The sequence below is a fragment of the Brachyistius frenatus genome, unplaced genomic scaffold, assembly GCF_029030835.1.
Source record: "Brachyistius frenatus isolate BFR_SWC_R1_liver_20210118 unplaced genomic scaffold, ASM2903083v1 Contig_45, whole genome shotgun sequence".
In the NCBI taxonomy this organism is placed as follows: domain Eukaryota; kingdom Metazoa; phylum Chordata; class Actinopteri; family Embiotocidae; genus Brachyistius; species Brachyistius frenatus.
The window spans coordinates 2,930,043-2,944,299 of record NW_027210644.1 but is presented as its reverse complement, the minus strand read 5'-3'; the positions used below and the strand labels follow the sequence as shown (position 1 = coordinate 2,944,299).

General features: G+C 40.1%; 1 protein-coding gene across 5 annotated transcripts in view; it reads left to right on the top strand.

Moving 5' to 3' along the window:
- Window positions 1–5,825: 5,825 nt before the first annotated feature.
- erc2 (ELKS/RAB6-interacting/CAST family member 2) overlaps window positions 5,826–14,257 on the top strand; it is a 43,047-nt gene continuing 34,615 nt past the window's right edge. For 2 of the 5 annotated variants that reach the window (XM_069703341.1, XM_069703336.1), the window contains exons 1-2: window positions 5,826–5,967; window positions 11,173–11,978. In XM_069703341.1, coding sequence (XP_069559442.1) covers window positions 11,307–11,978 — 672 coding nt within the window. In that variant the 5' untranslated portion in view covers window positions 5,826–5,967; window positions 11,173–11,306. Of the gene's footprint in view, window positions 5,968–8,269; window positions 8,335–11,172; window positions 11,979–14,257 lie in introns of all 5 variants that reach the window. The other 3 variants (XM_069703340.1, XM_069703339.1, XM_069703338.1) reach the window with 2 other exon arrangements.

Below are 14,257 nucleotides of genomic sequence, written 5' to 3'. Positions count from 1 at the left end.
AGGTCAGTCTCTGTTCTGTGAACGAAACGATCAATGGTCTTTTGATTCAGGCTTGATACTGTTTTTCACATCTTTGTATTTGTATCACTTTTTTTTCAAAGGTTAAGATATGAGCAGACTATTGGAGGGGGGAAGTGTTTGTTGGGGTTTTAAAGATCTTCATTTTTCTTAAATAAGCATCAAGCGTCTCAGAGTTATTGACCCCACTGCACCATACCATTACCCGCTAAAACTTCAATTAGCAATTGTCCAAGGAAGCAAATAGTGGACCATATGAGATATATTTTTTTGATTAAGATGACAATAGGTCCACCAAGATTGAAGCACCACTAAAATTTTACTTTTAACTGATATGACCCATTAATGAGAGTGTTATAAAGCTTTAACTGCTAAATCTTTGATCTCACAAAGATTTCTTGCTGTGCCCAGCAGCCAGCTCCACTGCTCTGGTGTCCAACCCTTTTTCCTTTAGGTCCCTCTAATGGAGCGTAGTTAACATTGTAATAATAATAATAATAATAATAATAATAATAATATATAATAATAATATATAACAATGCTTAGCCCCCTTCCTCATACTTTGCTGGAGATCATTTACCTAGTCGTACTTAATATACATTTTTTCTTTCACAGACAGGGTCTTGTTTGAGCCAGCTCTATCCTGTCTCCCAGCCCAGAGCAGGTGAATGCCTGTTTACAGCAGGTTGATTAATGATCTGTTATTATTATCCTCAGTTATAGGTCACTTGACCTGAAAGTCCTCATATTAAGGCCATAAATGTTAAGTTATTAAACTATAATTGGCATGCTCGTATTCATCCCTTTCCTGAAAGCCATGATGAGAGCTTCTGCCTCTGAGAATTACCCAGTTATTAACATCAGCTGTGACCTCAGAGGAACAGTTTATGACTCATCCTTAAGTGATGGGAAGTAGAAGCGGTGGAAGCAGAGAGTGACCAGAGGCAAGGACCACTCATCCTACAAATTAGTTATTTGTCATTGTTGCAATCAATGGGGACTCACAGATTAATGGAAAAGAGGCAAACTGACTCACTCTGTTAAAAGCACATGATGTGATTATTTTATGATGCAAGTGTGACATTTCAGAACCCTTTAGGAAAAGCAGCACCTTATACATTACTATGTGTTCCTGAAGAAACTATGACTCCATTCTGATGCAGCAAAGTAAATTACAAGTGATCAAGGAGCCACTTAACGAAACCTTGATGAGTTTAACCACATCACAAGGAAGCCAGCCAAAAGCAGATCCATAACCTTATCAGCCCAAAATATGTCGAAATCAATCAGTAGCAAAATGATAAATTAATGGAGCAGAGGGAGAACTGAAAGCTCTGGTTTTCCTCCATCACCCGTCACTCACAGTCTGCTTGCTTGCGAGTCCTACACACTACATTATCGATACACAGCTCTTCAATAATGAAACAGTCCTTCTCTGGCCGTTTATGCTTTCTAGAGTGTTTGTTTGTGTACTTCTGTTGCCTCACCACAAAAATGTCAATAACCTGAAATTAATATCATGTCGCAGCGAAAGAAAAATAACTTGATACATTGGGCTTTCAGGAAAGAACCTTTTGTCCTTTGATTACTCAGAAAGTTATGTTAGATTGCATTTGTTTTTCTATCCATCCATTATCTATACCCACTTCATCCTGAGCATGAACAGCGGCTGGAGCTTATCCCAGCTCACTTTGGGTGAAGGTGGGGTACACCCTGGACAGGTTGCCAAGCTATTACAGGGCCAACACAGAAAGACAGACGGAAACAAAGACCATTCATGCTCTCATTCATACCCAAGGGCAATTTGTAGAATCACCAATTAACCTGACATGCATGTCTTTGAATGGCGGGAGGAAGATGGAGTACCCGGAGAGAACCCTTCAGCCGAGATTCGAACCCAGAACCTTCTCGCTGCGAGACGACAGTGCTAAAACGGAGGAAACACAGGAAAACAGGACTCCTGACACCATGTCCCCTTCTGTTCCTAAGTTAAGGTGTAAAAATAATGGCCTGGAAGGTGTTTTTACAAGACATTACAATGTCACAGTGAACTTGACCTTTGGATATAAATATCATCATTTTAAATTTTTGAGTTATACAAATGTATTTTGGCAGGTCACCGTGACCTTTGACCTCCAAATTGTAATCAGTTCATTCTCAAGGGAACTTTTGTGTCACATTTAAAAGAAATTCACTAAAGGTTTCCTGAGATATCCCAGATACAATATTGCAATATATATGTTTTGAGCATATGTCTTGTGTGCAAATGGAAAAAATTCCTTCTTTCTGTGGGATCACAGTTTCACACTCCCTTGAAGTATAATTTGTATTTATTTTTTCAGATATCACGAATGGAAAACTGAGAGAAATCAAAGGCACAGACAAAGAAAAGCTTTGGCTGCACCACAGTAGTTGCTGCTCGAGCACAGGGGAACATGTTGCTGGTGAAATTGTGGTGAAAAAAGAAGGCAACCCTCTGCATGGCCTCTGATGCCCTGCATGAAATGAGCAAATCTAACAGCCAACCCTCACTTTCTGCCTGTTATTGGGATCTCTTCATGGAGAGAAAAGTGGAGCACAGAGGAAAGAGGTATTTTTTCAATCAACTAAAGCACATCAGGGTAATTTCTGTACTCCTTTTCCCTCTTTACTATTAGTATAACCTTGTATGTGCACATGAAATAAAGAATGCGAGTGAGAAAAAGGCAGACAGAGTGTGTTTGGGCGTTCAGGACACAGAAATGCTGATGCCTCTCCTTTGGGCCCTGTCAAGCACACTTAGCATCAGTGTTTACAATTCAAAATGGGAGAAAGTCTTTGTAATTCCAGGGGGCCTGAAGGGAAGCGAGAGCAGGAAGAAGACAGGAGCCAGGGGGACATTGCTCTGTTTTGGAAAACCCTGCAGGACTGCCTGTTCAAACGCTTGTGAAGGACATACTCACCTCATGGTGAATCACATTATATGATATCATAAGTTTAGATTGATTTATGCTGCAATAGAAGTTCTTCTGTCAGAGCTGCTCACAGAATTTGTGGTCACCCTCGGGCAAATATGATTTATAATGCTGGTGAGCTAAATATTGGAGAGGTGCCGGCTCATTGGTGTATAACACACAGTTACATAAGATAAATTCCACTGTTAAATCTTTATGGTAAAAGTGAAGTTACCATATGAAGTCTTGCTATGGCCGTGAAGTTACCAGGCCACTCACTGAGATGAAACAAAGTCACTGCTTCTGGCTAAGAAATTGTCAGGGACATGTAAGTCCCTGTAAAACCACAATGTGTTTATTTATGTGATTCAGTGAGGTTTAGAGGTGCTGATGAGTTGATTTTGATCCCTTATGACATAACCAGGCTAGCAAATCCTGTTGTTTCCAGGTTTTTTCCAATTTAAGCTTATATTAATAGCTATACAGTATATATACAGTGTATTTCCCTTCCATGTATTCTGTGCTCCACCTTGTTGGTAAAGGTGCATTATTTTGCCCTCTTTTTCATATCTAGATACCTCATTGTTTTCAGTTGTCTCAGTATTTTGTGCAATGACAGTTAAGTTAAATCTAATATAACATAATGCATATGTAATATTTTACAGATGAGAGAGTGGTATCGATACTTTAATCCAACTCTCAGCAGGACCTCCAATAAGTTTATTTACCAAAACTATTGCTTTAATTTGGCCTTTTAATTGTTGATTTTTTAAAGATCTGATGGCTTCTTCAATGACTCTTTGTCCAGCAGTTGGCTACACTGGAATAGCTTGTTGGGGTGGTAGACAACGTGGGAGGAAGGGATCCCTGAAGCTCACATTTTAGGGCAAAATACCATTCAATCCAGAAACCGACAAAGTTCTGCTGGCTCTCCCCACAGGTTCGACTACTGATCCAAGGCTCATACAGTTGGTGTTTGAAGTGGGGGGAAAAAAAGTCCTAGTACTCCCCTTATTCATATGGCCTGTAGTTTATATCAGCAAATCAATAAGTATTACATTCAGAATTTTTGCAGTAAAGTAAATATATATTTATTGATTTATTTATTTTTTTGGTGATTTTATACACTTTATTAATCCCCGAGGGGAAATTTCTTCTGTGCTGATGTGCACAATATACATTTATTTAATCAATTGATTATTGATTGAAATCATTTCAATCCTGAAAGTGACAAGAGTAGGTGAAAGCCAAATATTTGGATGCAACGTCCATTAAATGTACCAGAGTGCTTTTAATTTGAAATGAGGGTTTTCCATTGAAGCGGATACAGGAAGTCGCGGCATTTGGATGACCAAGGTGACTTGAGTTTAAGCATGAGGCAGTAGACATATTATCGGATTCAATATTTAATTCCAGCACTTGGCATTTTCGAGAGGACAAACAACATCGTAATTGACAATGGATAAGATGTTTATATACTTAAAGTAGCCTATGTTAAGGTGTTAATCTGAATTGTGGCTCGTGTGTTTTTCTGGCACTAATTTTATATTAATGACCTTTCCGCTATTAGCAGCACCGCTTGCTGCTCCCCGCCAGCATTTAGTACTGCTTGTGTATGATTTGACTTTCAAAGCTCTTTTATATTATAGCCTGACTGTTCCTGTTCTAGTAGTGCCCTTTTGGAGGCAGGCCGACACCAGTTTAAGGTTAATGTAGCCTACGTTAATGTAAGACTACAGTCTTAGCCGCCGACAGAGAAAAGCAGGCAGGCGACAACCTGAACAGGCGAGGGCTCTCATAGTGCCCCTTGGGTGATGAAGTTTAGTGTGGGCCATTATCAATCGCCCAGATAGTCTGATTTGCAGACGCAGTAAAGAGTACACGTGTCACGCTGTCTGTCTGCTGGTCAAGAACTGCATGCCCCTCGCAAGGTACAGCTCTGCCCTATAATGCAAACTTTATTTCTATTTATTTTTAAGATTTATGAATCAAATTACTTTATCGGCACATAGCAGATTTGTCTTTACAGTGTGAATTTCATACATTTCACAAGGACCTTGGCTAAATTACATTCTGCTGAATAAGGAATGCAGTAGTTATAACACTTCAAATCTAAGTTTGATAGTAATAAAGTGGTTTTATCAGCACATAGCCTATCATATTTGATCAACTTTGACAAGTTGAATTTGACAACCCTAATTCATGTTTTTGCAATTAAAAACCCCAATTTAAGTTGCCAAAAGAAATCCTTCTGCTTAAAAACACATAACTATAGCCTACAGTTAAAATTTTGATGATACAGTTTTGAAATTAATCAAGAAAATCTTGTAAATTTCAGACCAATTATATGCTAAATGACATGCTATGGAGTCGATGGCCTAAATCATTGATGACTAAATGTTTAAAAACTTTAGCCTGCAGATAATTTATTGTCATGAATGAATCGGGCAACAGGGATTATATCGTTTTTGGTAATACTGCTACTTTGCTACATTATTACAGTGTTTGTAAGTTTTCCCTGTGCATGCACTCCTAACAGTCACACCTCTTCTGCATAACGGTACCGGTCAACTTCGAGCACTGTATAGCTTCGGTTTTAAATTACAACCATACTTATCCTTAAATGTTGGCTACTTTACATTGCACTGTGAATCGCAGTGGTTCCGGGCACCTGTAAACGTTTGCGTGATGAGGGAGGCATGTGAGCTACCATTAAAAAAATATATAACTCAAGACATTTAATGCGAGTGGACACGCTGAAGGAGTCCCAGTCAGCACCAAGATGATGTGAACGTGAAATTTCGTGCAGGCCGCTCACCGCATCTCATCCGCCCATCCCTTCCTGCCAGCTGCCACTTGCAGTAGTGATGATGCTGCTCCCTGGTGTGTAGAGGAGGAGAGAGAGCGTGTCCGCTGCCCAATGACAGCGCAGGATGCTGAGAGAGGCTGCTGGGGTGAATGGAGGCGACAAGATGCCGTCTAGAACGGCGAAGGAGCGGAATTAACATCGATAAAGGTACATTTGTGTATTTGATTTTACACCGAGCCTATCCGCTTTTCATTGTAGAAGTAACAGCGCTTCAAATGCGCGGAGTGTCCTTTCGTGTTTTTTTTTTGTTTTTTTTGGAACGTTTTGTGAGCGACATTCCGGACAAAAAGCAAAGGCTGTGTGCGTTTAAAAAAAAAAAAAACCTTCTCCTTCCGTGGTCGTTGATTGCATAGAGACAGCCACTCAGTGCTCGCTTAATACCTGAGAATTTGCATTTTAAAGCCGTGTTGAGACCATAGAGCAGCGCCGTATTTCAAAGTAAAGGTATCAGTCGGCTTCCCTACGGAGGGTTAGACTAATATTTCATTGGTGTATTCAGGTGCACGACGCACACCACGCTGGAGGCATCGAAAATGTAGGCCCAATGAGCTGTCAATTGGTCGGTCGTGCCTTCCTATGCTGCATCAAATGTAACTAGCTCACACATCAGACAGCAGAAATGAAGAGATATGCTATATTTGAATTGAAAACAGGGACCTGGATGTAATTAAGACAACCCCATATTCAGTGTTTCACATCTTTCCAGAGAAATCTTCCTTTTAGGAGCTATTTCTAGCATAAGCAGGACCATCGTTAGACACTGGAATCCGGTGGATGGATGAACGGGCCATTTGGAGTGGCACATTTACATTTGCTCATCCAATCAAGCAAGCATTGAAGTCAGTGGGAGACATGGGGGCGTTAAAGGCTCTGTAGTAGAATACCTGATGAGGAGGCTGCATGTGTTGCACTTGCTCAAATAGCTTTGCACCGAGCTGAACCGGTTGGTCGGCTTCTTCTTTCACATGAATTATCAACTATTATCAACCCATATTACAGGCTATTTATAGAAAATATCCTTCTTTGTCTGCCACTGACATGCGCTCTAACCTGAAAAGCACATTACCACAGCCAAAGATCCGTAGGCTGGAGTTTTAACTCATTCTCCGCAGTTTTATTTGAGTAAGAACATAATAATGGCTTTCAAAATGTCACGGTTGCCTGATAGGAAACAGTCTCCCTGACCTCACGGATAGCATCGCCTGTGGTGAAATCTTTATTTCAGAACATCTTTATCCTCTTCTCTGTTTCTGCACCACTGCTCTCTGAATTGCCTGTGATAATTTCTTCAGTGGCCTATATTGCCATTTGCTGACAGGTTTTCTATCTGGTAATTATTGCTTGATAACACCTGAGCTGCATAATTTATGTTGCAATAACCCACAGCAGAACCTCCAGGTGTGTTTGTGATAACCATTTGTGTCATTATGGTTAACTTTGCTTTAAAAAAAAAAAAAAAAAAACATAAGGAAAATCACTGCATATTTTCATAGACTTTGGGTGGAGTGAAGGGTTGCAGTTGGCATCTCTGGTGGTCCATCAATATTATCACAGTTTCTGCAATAATATGATACTCTGGTATTACACTTTGGTCATTTCCCTGCGTTCTTAGCTATATTTTTGGTGCTCTGGATGTGGCTGATTCAGGGGTAAAGTCTTCCAATGTAGATAAGAAGATTTACTTCAGAACAGGCTTAGAATAAAAGTGGAAAGTATTGAGTAATCTTATACAGGCTTCTATGAGACATAAATTAGTGTAAAACATGACTTTCAGGGATTTGGAGATGTTGTCATTCATATTTTCTTTTATAGATGTCAACTGTACTTGTGCTGGAAGGATTAGTCAGTCATCTCAAATGAAAGGGCAGAAATATTGAAAATAGCTTAATCATTTAAGTCATTTATCAAACAAAAACACCAAATGTTGCTTGATTTCAGCTGGTAAACTAAAAGTGTTTGGTCTGTTTTATATTGCTGTAAATTGAAATGTGAATTGGGTGTCAACGTTTAAAACAAAAGGCCTTACTTCAATGGGTGGGGCACTTTTCACTATATGGCATTTGATGGGGTGAATAGTTAATTGATTAATCAAAAAGAATCTAAAAATAATTGTAATTTTTAACTGCCGTACACTGAGTTCTTTGATCAAACAATATACGTTTTTCCATTTCAATGCTCCACAACATGCAATCATTCAGTTAAAACTATAACTGTGGGACAGCCATGTGCATATCACTTCGAACTGACAGGCTGTACCATACTTTATGATTGCCCTGCAGCACAGCATGATTTTTTTGAAACAGTGAAAGGGAGGTTTACTTTAGAGGCTGTCTTCTGTCGTGTTAAGCATTTCTAACAGGCAGTGTTTGCGTCAGCCTTGGTCAAGTTTTCCTCTAAAAATACAAGAATGTGGAAAATATTTTGGATAATATTTGCCTTTGTTAGACAGCTGGCAGTATGGAATTGCGGAGGAGGGAAGGGGAGGACACGTGACTAAGATGCCCAGGAATTAAAGTAGGCACATCCCGGATCACTGGCACACCAGCATGGCATGATTTTTCAAACTTTCCCCCACGTCACACTCCATAATTTTCCTGTAATTCACAATCACAATGTAATCCAATCATAGTGGAAGCTGAACAGCACAGAACATGTCAGCTTTAATAAGGGGCTGGCAGACACATTTTTACAAATACATTTTCAGGCGAATTTAAGGCAACTTAAAGAGGCACAAATGTCACAGAGAGTCACTGTCTGAATCACTGCAGAATCTGTGATGACAGAAAAAGTCTGAGAAAAGATGACAACATATACCAAACTCAAGTAAAACCTGAATACAGAGAAACAGTCATTATCAGTAGATCTTAACTAACACGGACTCAAAGATGCTTCACAGGATATTTTGCTTGACACTACAAACGCAGTGAAGCCTCAGTCTTGACCACTGACTTGATTTATCATCACTAAAAGTGTCACAAAAAAAATAAACATTGAGACCCATCAAACTATATGCAACAGGACAACTGTAATTTATCAAAAGATGTTTTTGTTACTCGGTCTGCGCAGTCCTTTGCTGAATGCTATTTCTTCTCCTAAAACATTCTCCAACCAGACTTCACAGTCCTGCTGTAGCAAGCCAACCACTGAAGATAACAGCAGCAGTGCTTGTTGTTGCCTATGTCTGAATATTTAAACATTTTAATTTAATTTGCCAGTTGAGAAAAAAAAAGTAGTCATTTTGCACTGTTTAAAGGCAATGAACAAAATATCTGAAGACATACACTGTCCAAGCCTTTAGACAGATTCTGTTTGATTTGTTCTGCCATTTTATACGTGTACAGTCCCATCTCTATTCTAGACACCTGTTACTTATTATAACTATAGAGATGACACTGTCTGTTTTGACCTCCTCTGCCAGGCTGCAGTGTTTTCCCATAGATGATGCTTCAGTGAGTACAGTTGAGGGTTCCTGTCATCCAAAATCTCACTGGAGTTCATATACTGAAGAGGCCTGTTGACACGTGTGTCTATGCCAGGAATTATTTCATTTGTCCCTCAACGTAAAATAAAATAAAATGCATTTTATTTAAAACTTTACATAATTGGCAAGATAAACCCTGAAGCATTGAGGAAGGCCCCTTAAGTCACTTTGGCATTGCTGCAATACACACCATCTGCACTTGGCCACAATTGTTTTTACAGACCTTTTAGTAACTCACACTGTCCTAATGTCAGACGACTGAGGTGCTTTATCTGTGTTAGCCCAGGCATGGCTACCATGGCAACTGGGTCTAAGTAACAAGTGTCATAAGAGGAGAAGTACCATGGTTCGCTTTGATGAAGAGTCCATTTTTTTACTCACAGACAGTTCAATTTTATTCATCACTAGAACGCCTGTGATATTACCAGGCTCAGCTAGCGTCTTCACTATTTGTTGTTTGACAGCTTTCTGTATTTGACCTAAAATAATCTGGCATGGTGTAATAATGACGTTATCGGTCCCCTCAAGTTTAAATAAATCATTGACTGTGATATATCTTGTGATATATTTAAGCCACAGATGGCATGAAATGGCACAGCCATTATTACATTATTAAAAATTAACTCGCTCATATCCTTTCCTCCTTGTTACCCACCGGATTGGCTTTATTTAAAACCTGTGATTTATTGCAATTTTAGTTCAAATTGAAGCTGAAAAAAATAATTAGGTCTCACACTATGGCATATATCTTATGATATTTAGCTTATCACCCTTTTTTAAGGAACTATAAGAAATATATTTTTTAGGTATTCTTTTTCTTGAAGTGTTCAAACAATAATAAATATTATGATAACAGTCAAAGATATGCCAGGTCCAGAATGCTTCACTGTCACAAAGTCAATTGTGTGTTAAATTATGAGACAATAGAGAGCTGCAGAGGTTTCACTTTATTTCATATGCCATCATGTTAGATGTGTTTCATAATTGGTTGTCATCACTTTGATCTCCAGATATTTTATTGATTGCAATGTTGGTGCAACGTGATGCTCTTTATTGATGTACTGTGGTGATCTTCACACTATTAGCAGCACACCCTGCTGTGTTTCTGTGTATACTGTATATGGAATATGTTAAAGGAAAACAAATTCACAAACCCATTTTCCGAACAACGCTTTTTTTTCTCCCAGGATCAAGAGCTGATCAGCAAGGGATCAAACTCTAATAAAATGTTTATTTTTTTTCTGCACTGTAACTCATCACTGGGTGCACAGAATATGTGCTTGAACAAAAAGCAATACTAATAACAGCTAATTAAAAACACTGGCATTTGAATGATTAAACCTCAGGCTGTATGTTTCTGCAGATTATTTAAAAAAAATAACTAATTCATTAAAACCTAATTCACTTTCCATGGATATCATCAATCACAGCTGACAAATGTGAGATAAGATATACTATTGCTCTTGTGTTTAATTTGTGTGTTATTTATCTTTATACAGTGAGGCTGTAAAGCTGTCTTTCTGACTATATTTTCAGCATTAATGGGATTGACTGTAGACAAGTGTTGGCCAGTAGTAAATCCAGGATGATGCTGGGAAATTCCTGTGGGCCATTTGAGATTGGAACCAAATAAATTAGGACAGTTGGCTGCTGACATTGAGTATTACATTCTTAAAGCTAACAGAAGAATTTCTTTTTTTTCATGCACAGTGTAATATCTAGCAGGCCATATCTGTTTGTTTTCCTCAGCTTAATTTCTGAGTGGAAAGTACTGTTTATTTCCTTAAAGTGTTTTGGCAGTGTTTTATTGTGCCTCTCATCTGACACATGCAAATAGTTGTTATTCATCTTCTTCTCTCCTGTTTCCTCAGATCTGACTTTGATGTGCTCCACCTATTCAGACATGAAATAATCACTAATGTGTGGTTCTAAGAGTCAGAGCAGTCTCAGTTCAGCACGCCCCTGTTAAGGATCCTCTGGTGGCCCCCCCGCCGAAACGCAGGACATGTACGGCAGTGCCAGAGCTGTAGGCCATGTAGAGAGCAGCCCCGTACGGTCCCCGCGCCTGCCAAGGTCCCCCAGACTGGGTCATCGAAGGGCGCACAGCGGGAGCGGGGGTGGTGGAGGGGGCAAGACGCTCTCCATGGAGAACATCCAATCCCTCAACGCTGCCTATGCTACTTCGGGGCCCATGTACCTCAGTGACCACGAGGGCGTGGGCTCCACTGCCACCTACCCAAAAGGCACTATGACTCTGGGTCGCGCCACCAGCCGGGCCATGTACGGGGGCCGCGTCACAGCCATGGGCAGCAGTCCCAATATTGCTTCAGTGGGGCTGCCTCATGCTGACCTTCTGTCTTACAGTGACCTGGGCTCCCTCTCCATGCTGCACTCCCACCACCACCAGGGGGTGCCCTCCGCTCTGCTGAGGCAGGCGGTGCGAAGCAGTGGGGGGGAGTTGCTGGAGATGCAGGCCCAGCTCAGGGAGATGCAGAGGGAGAATGAGATGCTGCGGCGGGAGCTTGACCTGAAGGATAGTAAGTTGGGATCTTCCACAAACAGCATCAAGAGTTTCTGGAGTCCCGAACTGAAGAAGGAGAGGATAATGAGGAAAGAAGAGGCGGCTCGTACATCAATCCTTAAAGAACAGATGAGAGTCACTCATGAGGAGAACCAGGTGAGGCCAGTCCTCGAAAGCTGTCATAATCCACTCATTACTGCAGTGAATTTCAGTTGCTGCTTGTCTGTTGTCTTTCTAGTTTTTTTCAAGTGCTGTCCTTTTTGATCTGTGTCTCGGTTTTTACCATACTCTTCTCTGCAATAGACCACAGTCATCCTCAGTCCAAAATTTCAGGGAATTATTGCAGTCAATCCTGTATTTCAATATTTGTGGAAACCTTTCTGGAAAGAGTTCTTTGTGTACATAAATATTTAACACACACTCGCCTTGCCTCGTGCACCAGAGCAGAATCAATGTCACTTCAGCTACAGGAAATACAAAATCTTTCGATTGTTTGGTTTTCTACAATATAATTGAAATCTTAGCTTTCAGTTGTTTGTGATCAGGTAAAAATCATGAAGGCATTGGTAACAGGTGAGCTGAACTTTCACAAGCATGGTATGGCCACAACATTACTTAATCTCAGTTAGTTTTCAAAGGTTCAGCAGATTGGCCCTCGAGGGGATTGATGTCAAAAGGTTTTTTTGCTTGCCTCAGTGTGGGGGTGTAGTCATGGCCCAGTTAAATCAGTTACTGACAAGAGTAGGCACAAGGCCCAGTGACAAATGTCAAGGACACTTAAACCTCCTCTTTGCTGTCTCTCTCCTTTCCCACTGCCTTTCCTTTATTTACTCTGACTTTGATCATCTCCCACTGTTTACCTCTGTTCATCTGGCATTCACCCGTTTTAGTATAGCAGATCCCTCGTGTGTTTTTGCCTGACTAAATGAAGAAAAATACCAATTTACAGCTGAAGTCTTTTTAATTAACCTACTCATTCTGTGCATTAATTTCTTTTGGAAATTATGTAGACGTAAAAATAGTTGAACATCTTTTACTGCACTTGCATTCAGTATTAAAAAACACTGTGTCACCCTAATTTTGATCATTTTCATGTCAAACTTCAGCTGCATGATTATAGATAGTTAGCTGACTATACAGCTCAGCTGTAAGGAAAAGTGCATGGCACATGGAGGCAGATTGTGGAATAGGTCAGCGTATTGCTTGCCTGGCTGGATTGAGCTCTTCAGTATTTTTTTTTTTTCTTTTTGAGGCAGGCTGTGGCATGATTCAGCAAATTGAACCAATGCCTCAAGTAATGTAAAGACTTAATTTTGGCAGCTGGTTGTTGTCTTTGTAGCAGTCTGTCTGCGTTTCTGTCTGTCTGCTGGAGTGATGTTTTCAGACACTGTGAAGCCAGTAGGTCAGTCATTACTCAAAGCGGCAGACTGTCACTCCACCCTTCAAGGTCATAGCCCGACACCATTAGTGGCACTGTCACCTATCCGCTGGAACAACTGCTTGGATTTGTGTATAAGTACTCCCCTTTCTGAAACACAGGTTTTGACTTACCTGATTTGACTGGAGTTAACAGAGGCTGCTTAGGCAGTGCCATGCTGCTAAAGGGAGGGATGATTATACCTCCTGGTAAGCCTTATAGGGGGAGCAGATGTACTTTGATGCTTTTGTATTTTTATAGTTCATGAAAATTTATTAAGGCAATGTTTGGGAGAAGAACGTGCCTGTTCAAGCTAAACCAGCACTGTCAGGACCAAAGTAATTCATCATTTTACTTATTCTTTACATTCAGTGCGAGAGTGAATCCTTGTATGTATTTTTAGTTTGGCTTCATACATTGTAAGAGCTGAATGTGTCCAGCAGAATATAAAAGCTCTACAGTATAAGCTCTCATGCCTTTGTGTTTGATACAAAGAGAGGACCCTTTTTTTTTTTTTATCTTCAGCCTTGTCCAGTGTTCGCTCTGCCTCTGCACTGAATGATATTTATATCCCTCCTGGTCGGGTTCATTAATGAAGTATGTCAGCTAATAAAAGGCAGATGTGCCTTGTTACTATAATTGGTCTTTTCTAACTTGATTTCTGGGCTGCGAGGCATCCTTACGTAAGAGTATACTTACGGTGGGATGTTTTGGTCACACCCACTGGGCTGCTTGAGAGGCTGACTATAGAACAAATTGCCTCATTAATAATGGAGTGATTTCAGTCCAATCATTACATCTGTCATGTAGGACCCTTCACAATTGCATCAGGTGCCTCAGGCTTCTATTAGCTTGAGCAAATGGCAATGTATTATTTATCTTGTGAAAATTAAGAACTGGGAATTTGTGCTTCTTTTACAGCATCTTCAGAAAAGAAGAAAACCATTCATGCATTCGAGTTTGTCTTTCATGTGTTTTATGAAGCACATTTTACACTGACGGAAATACCAACCACAGC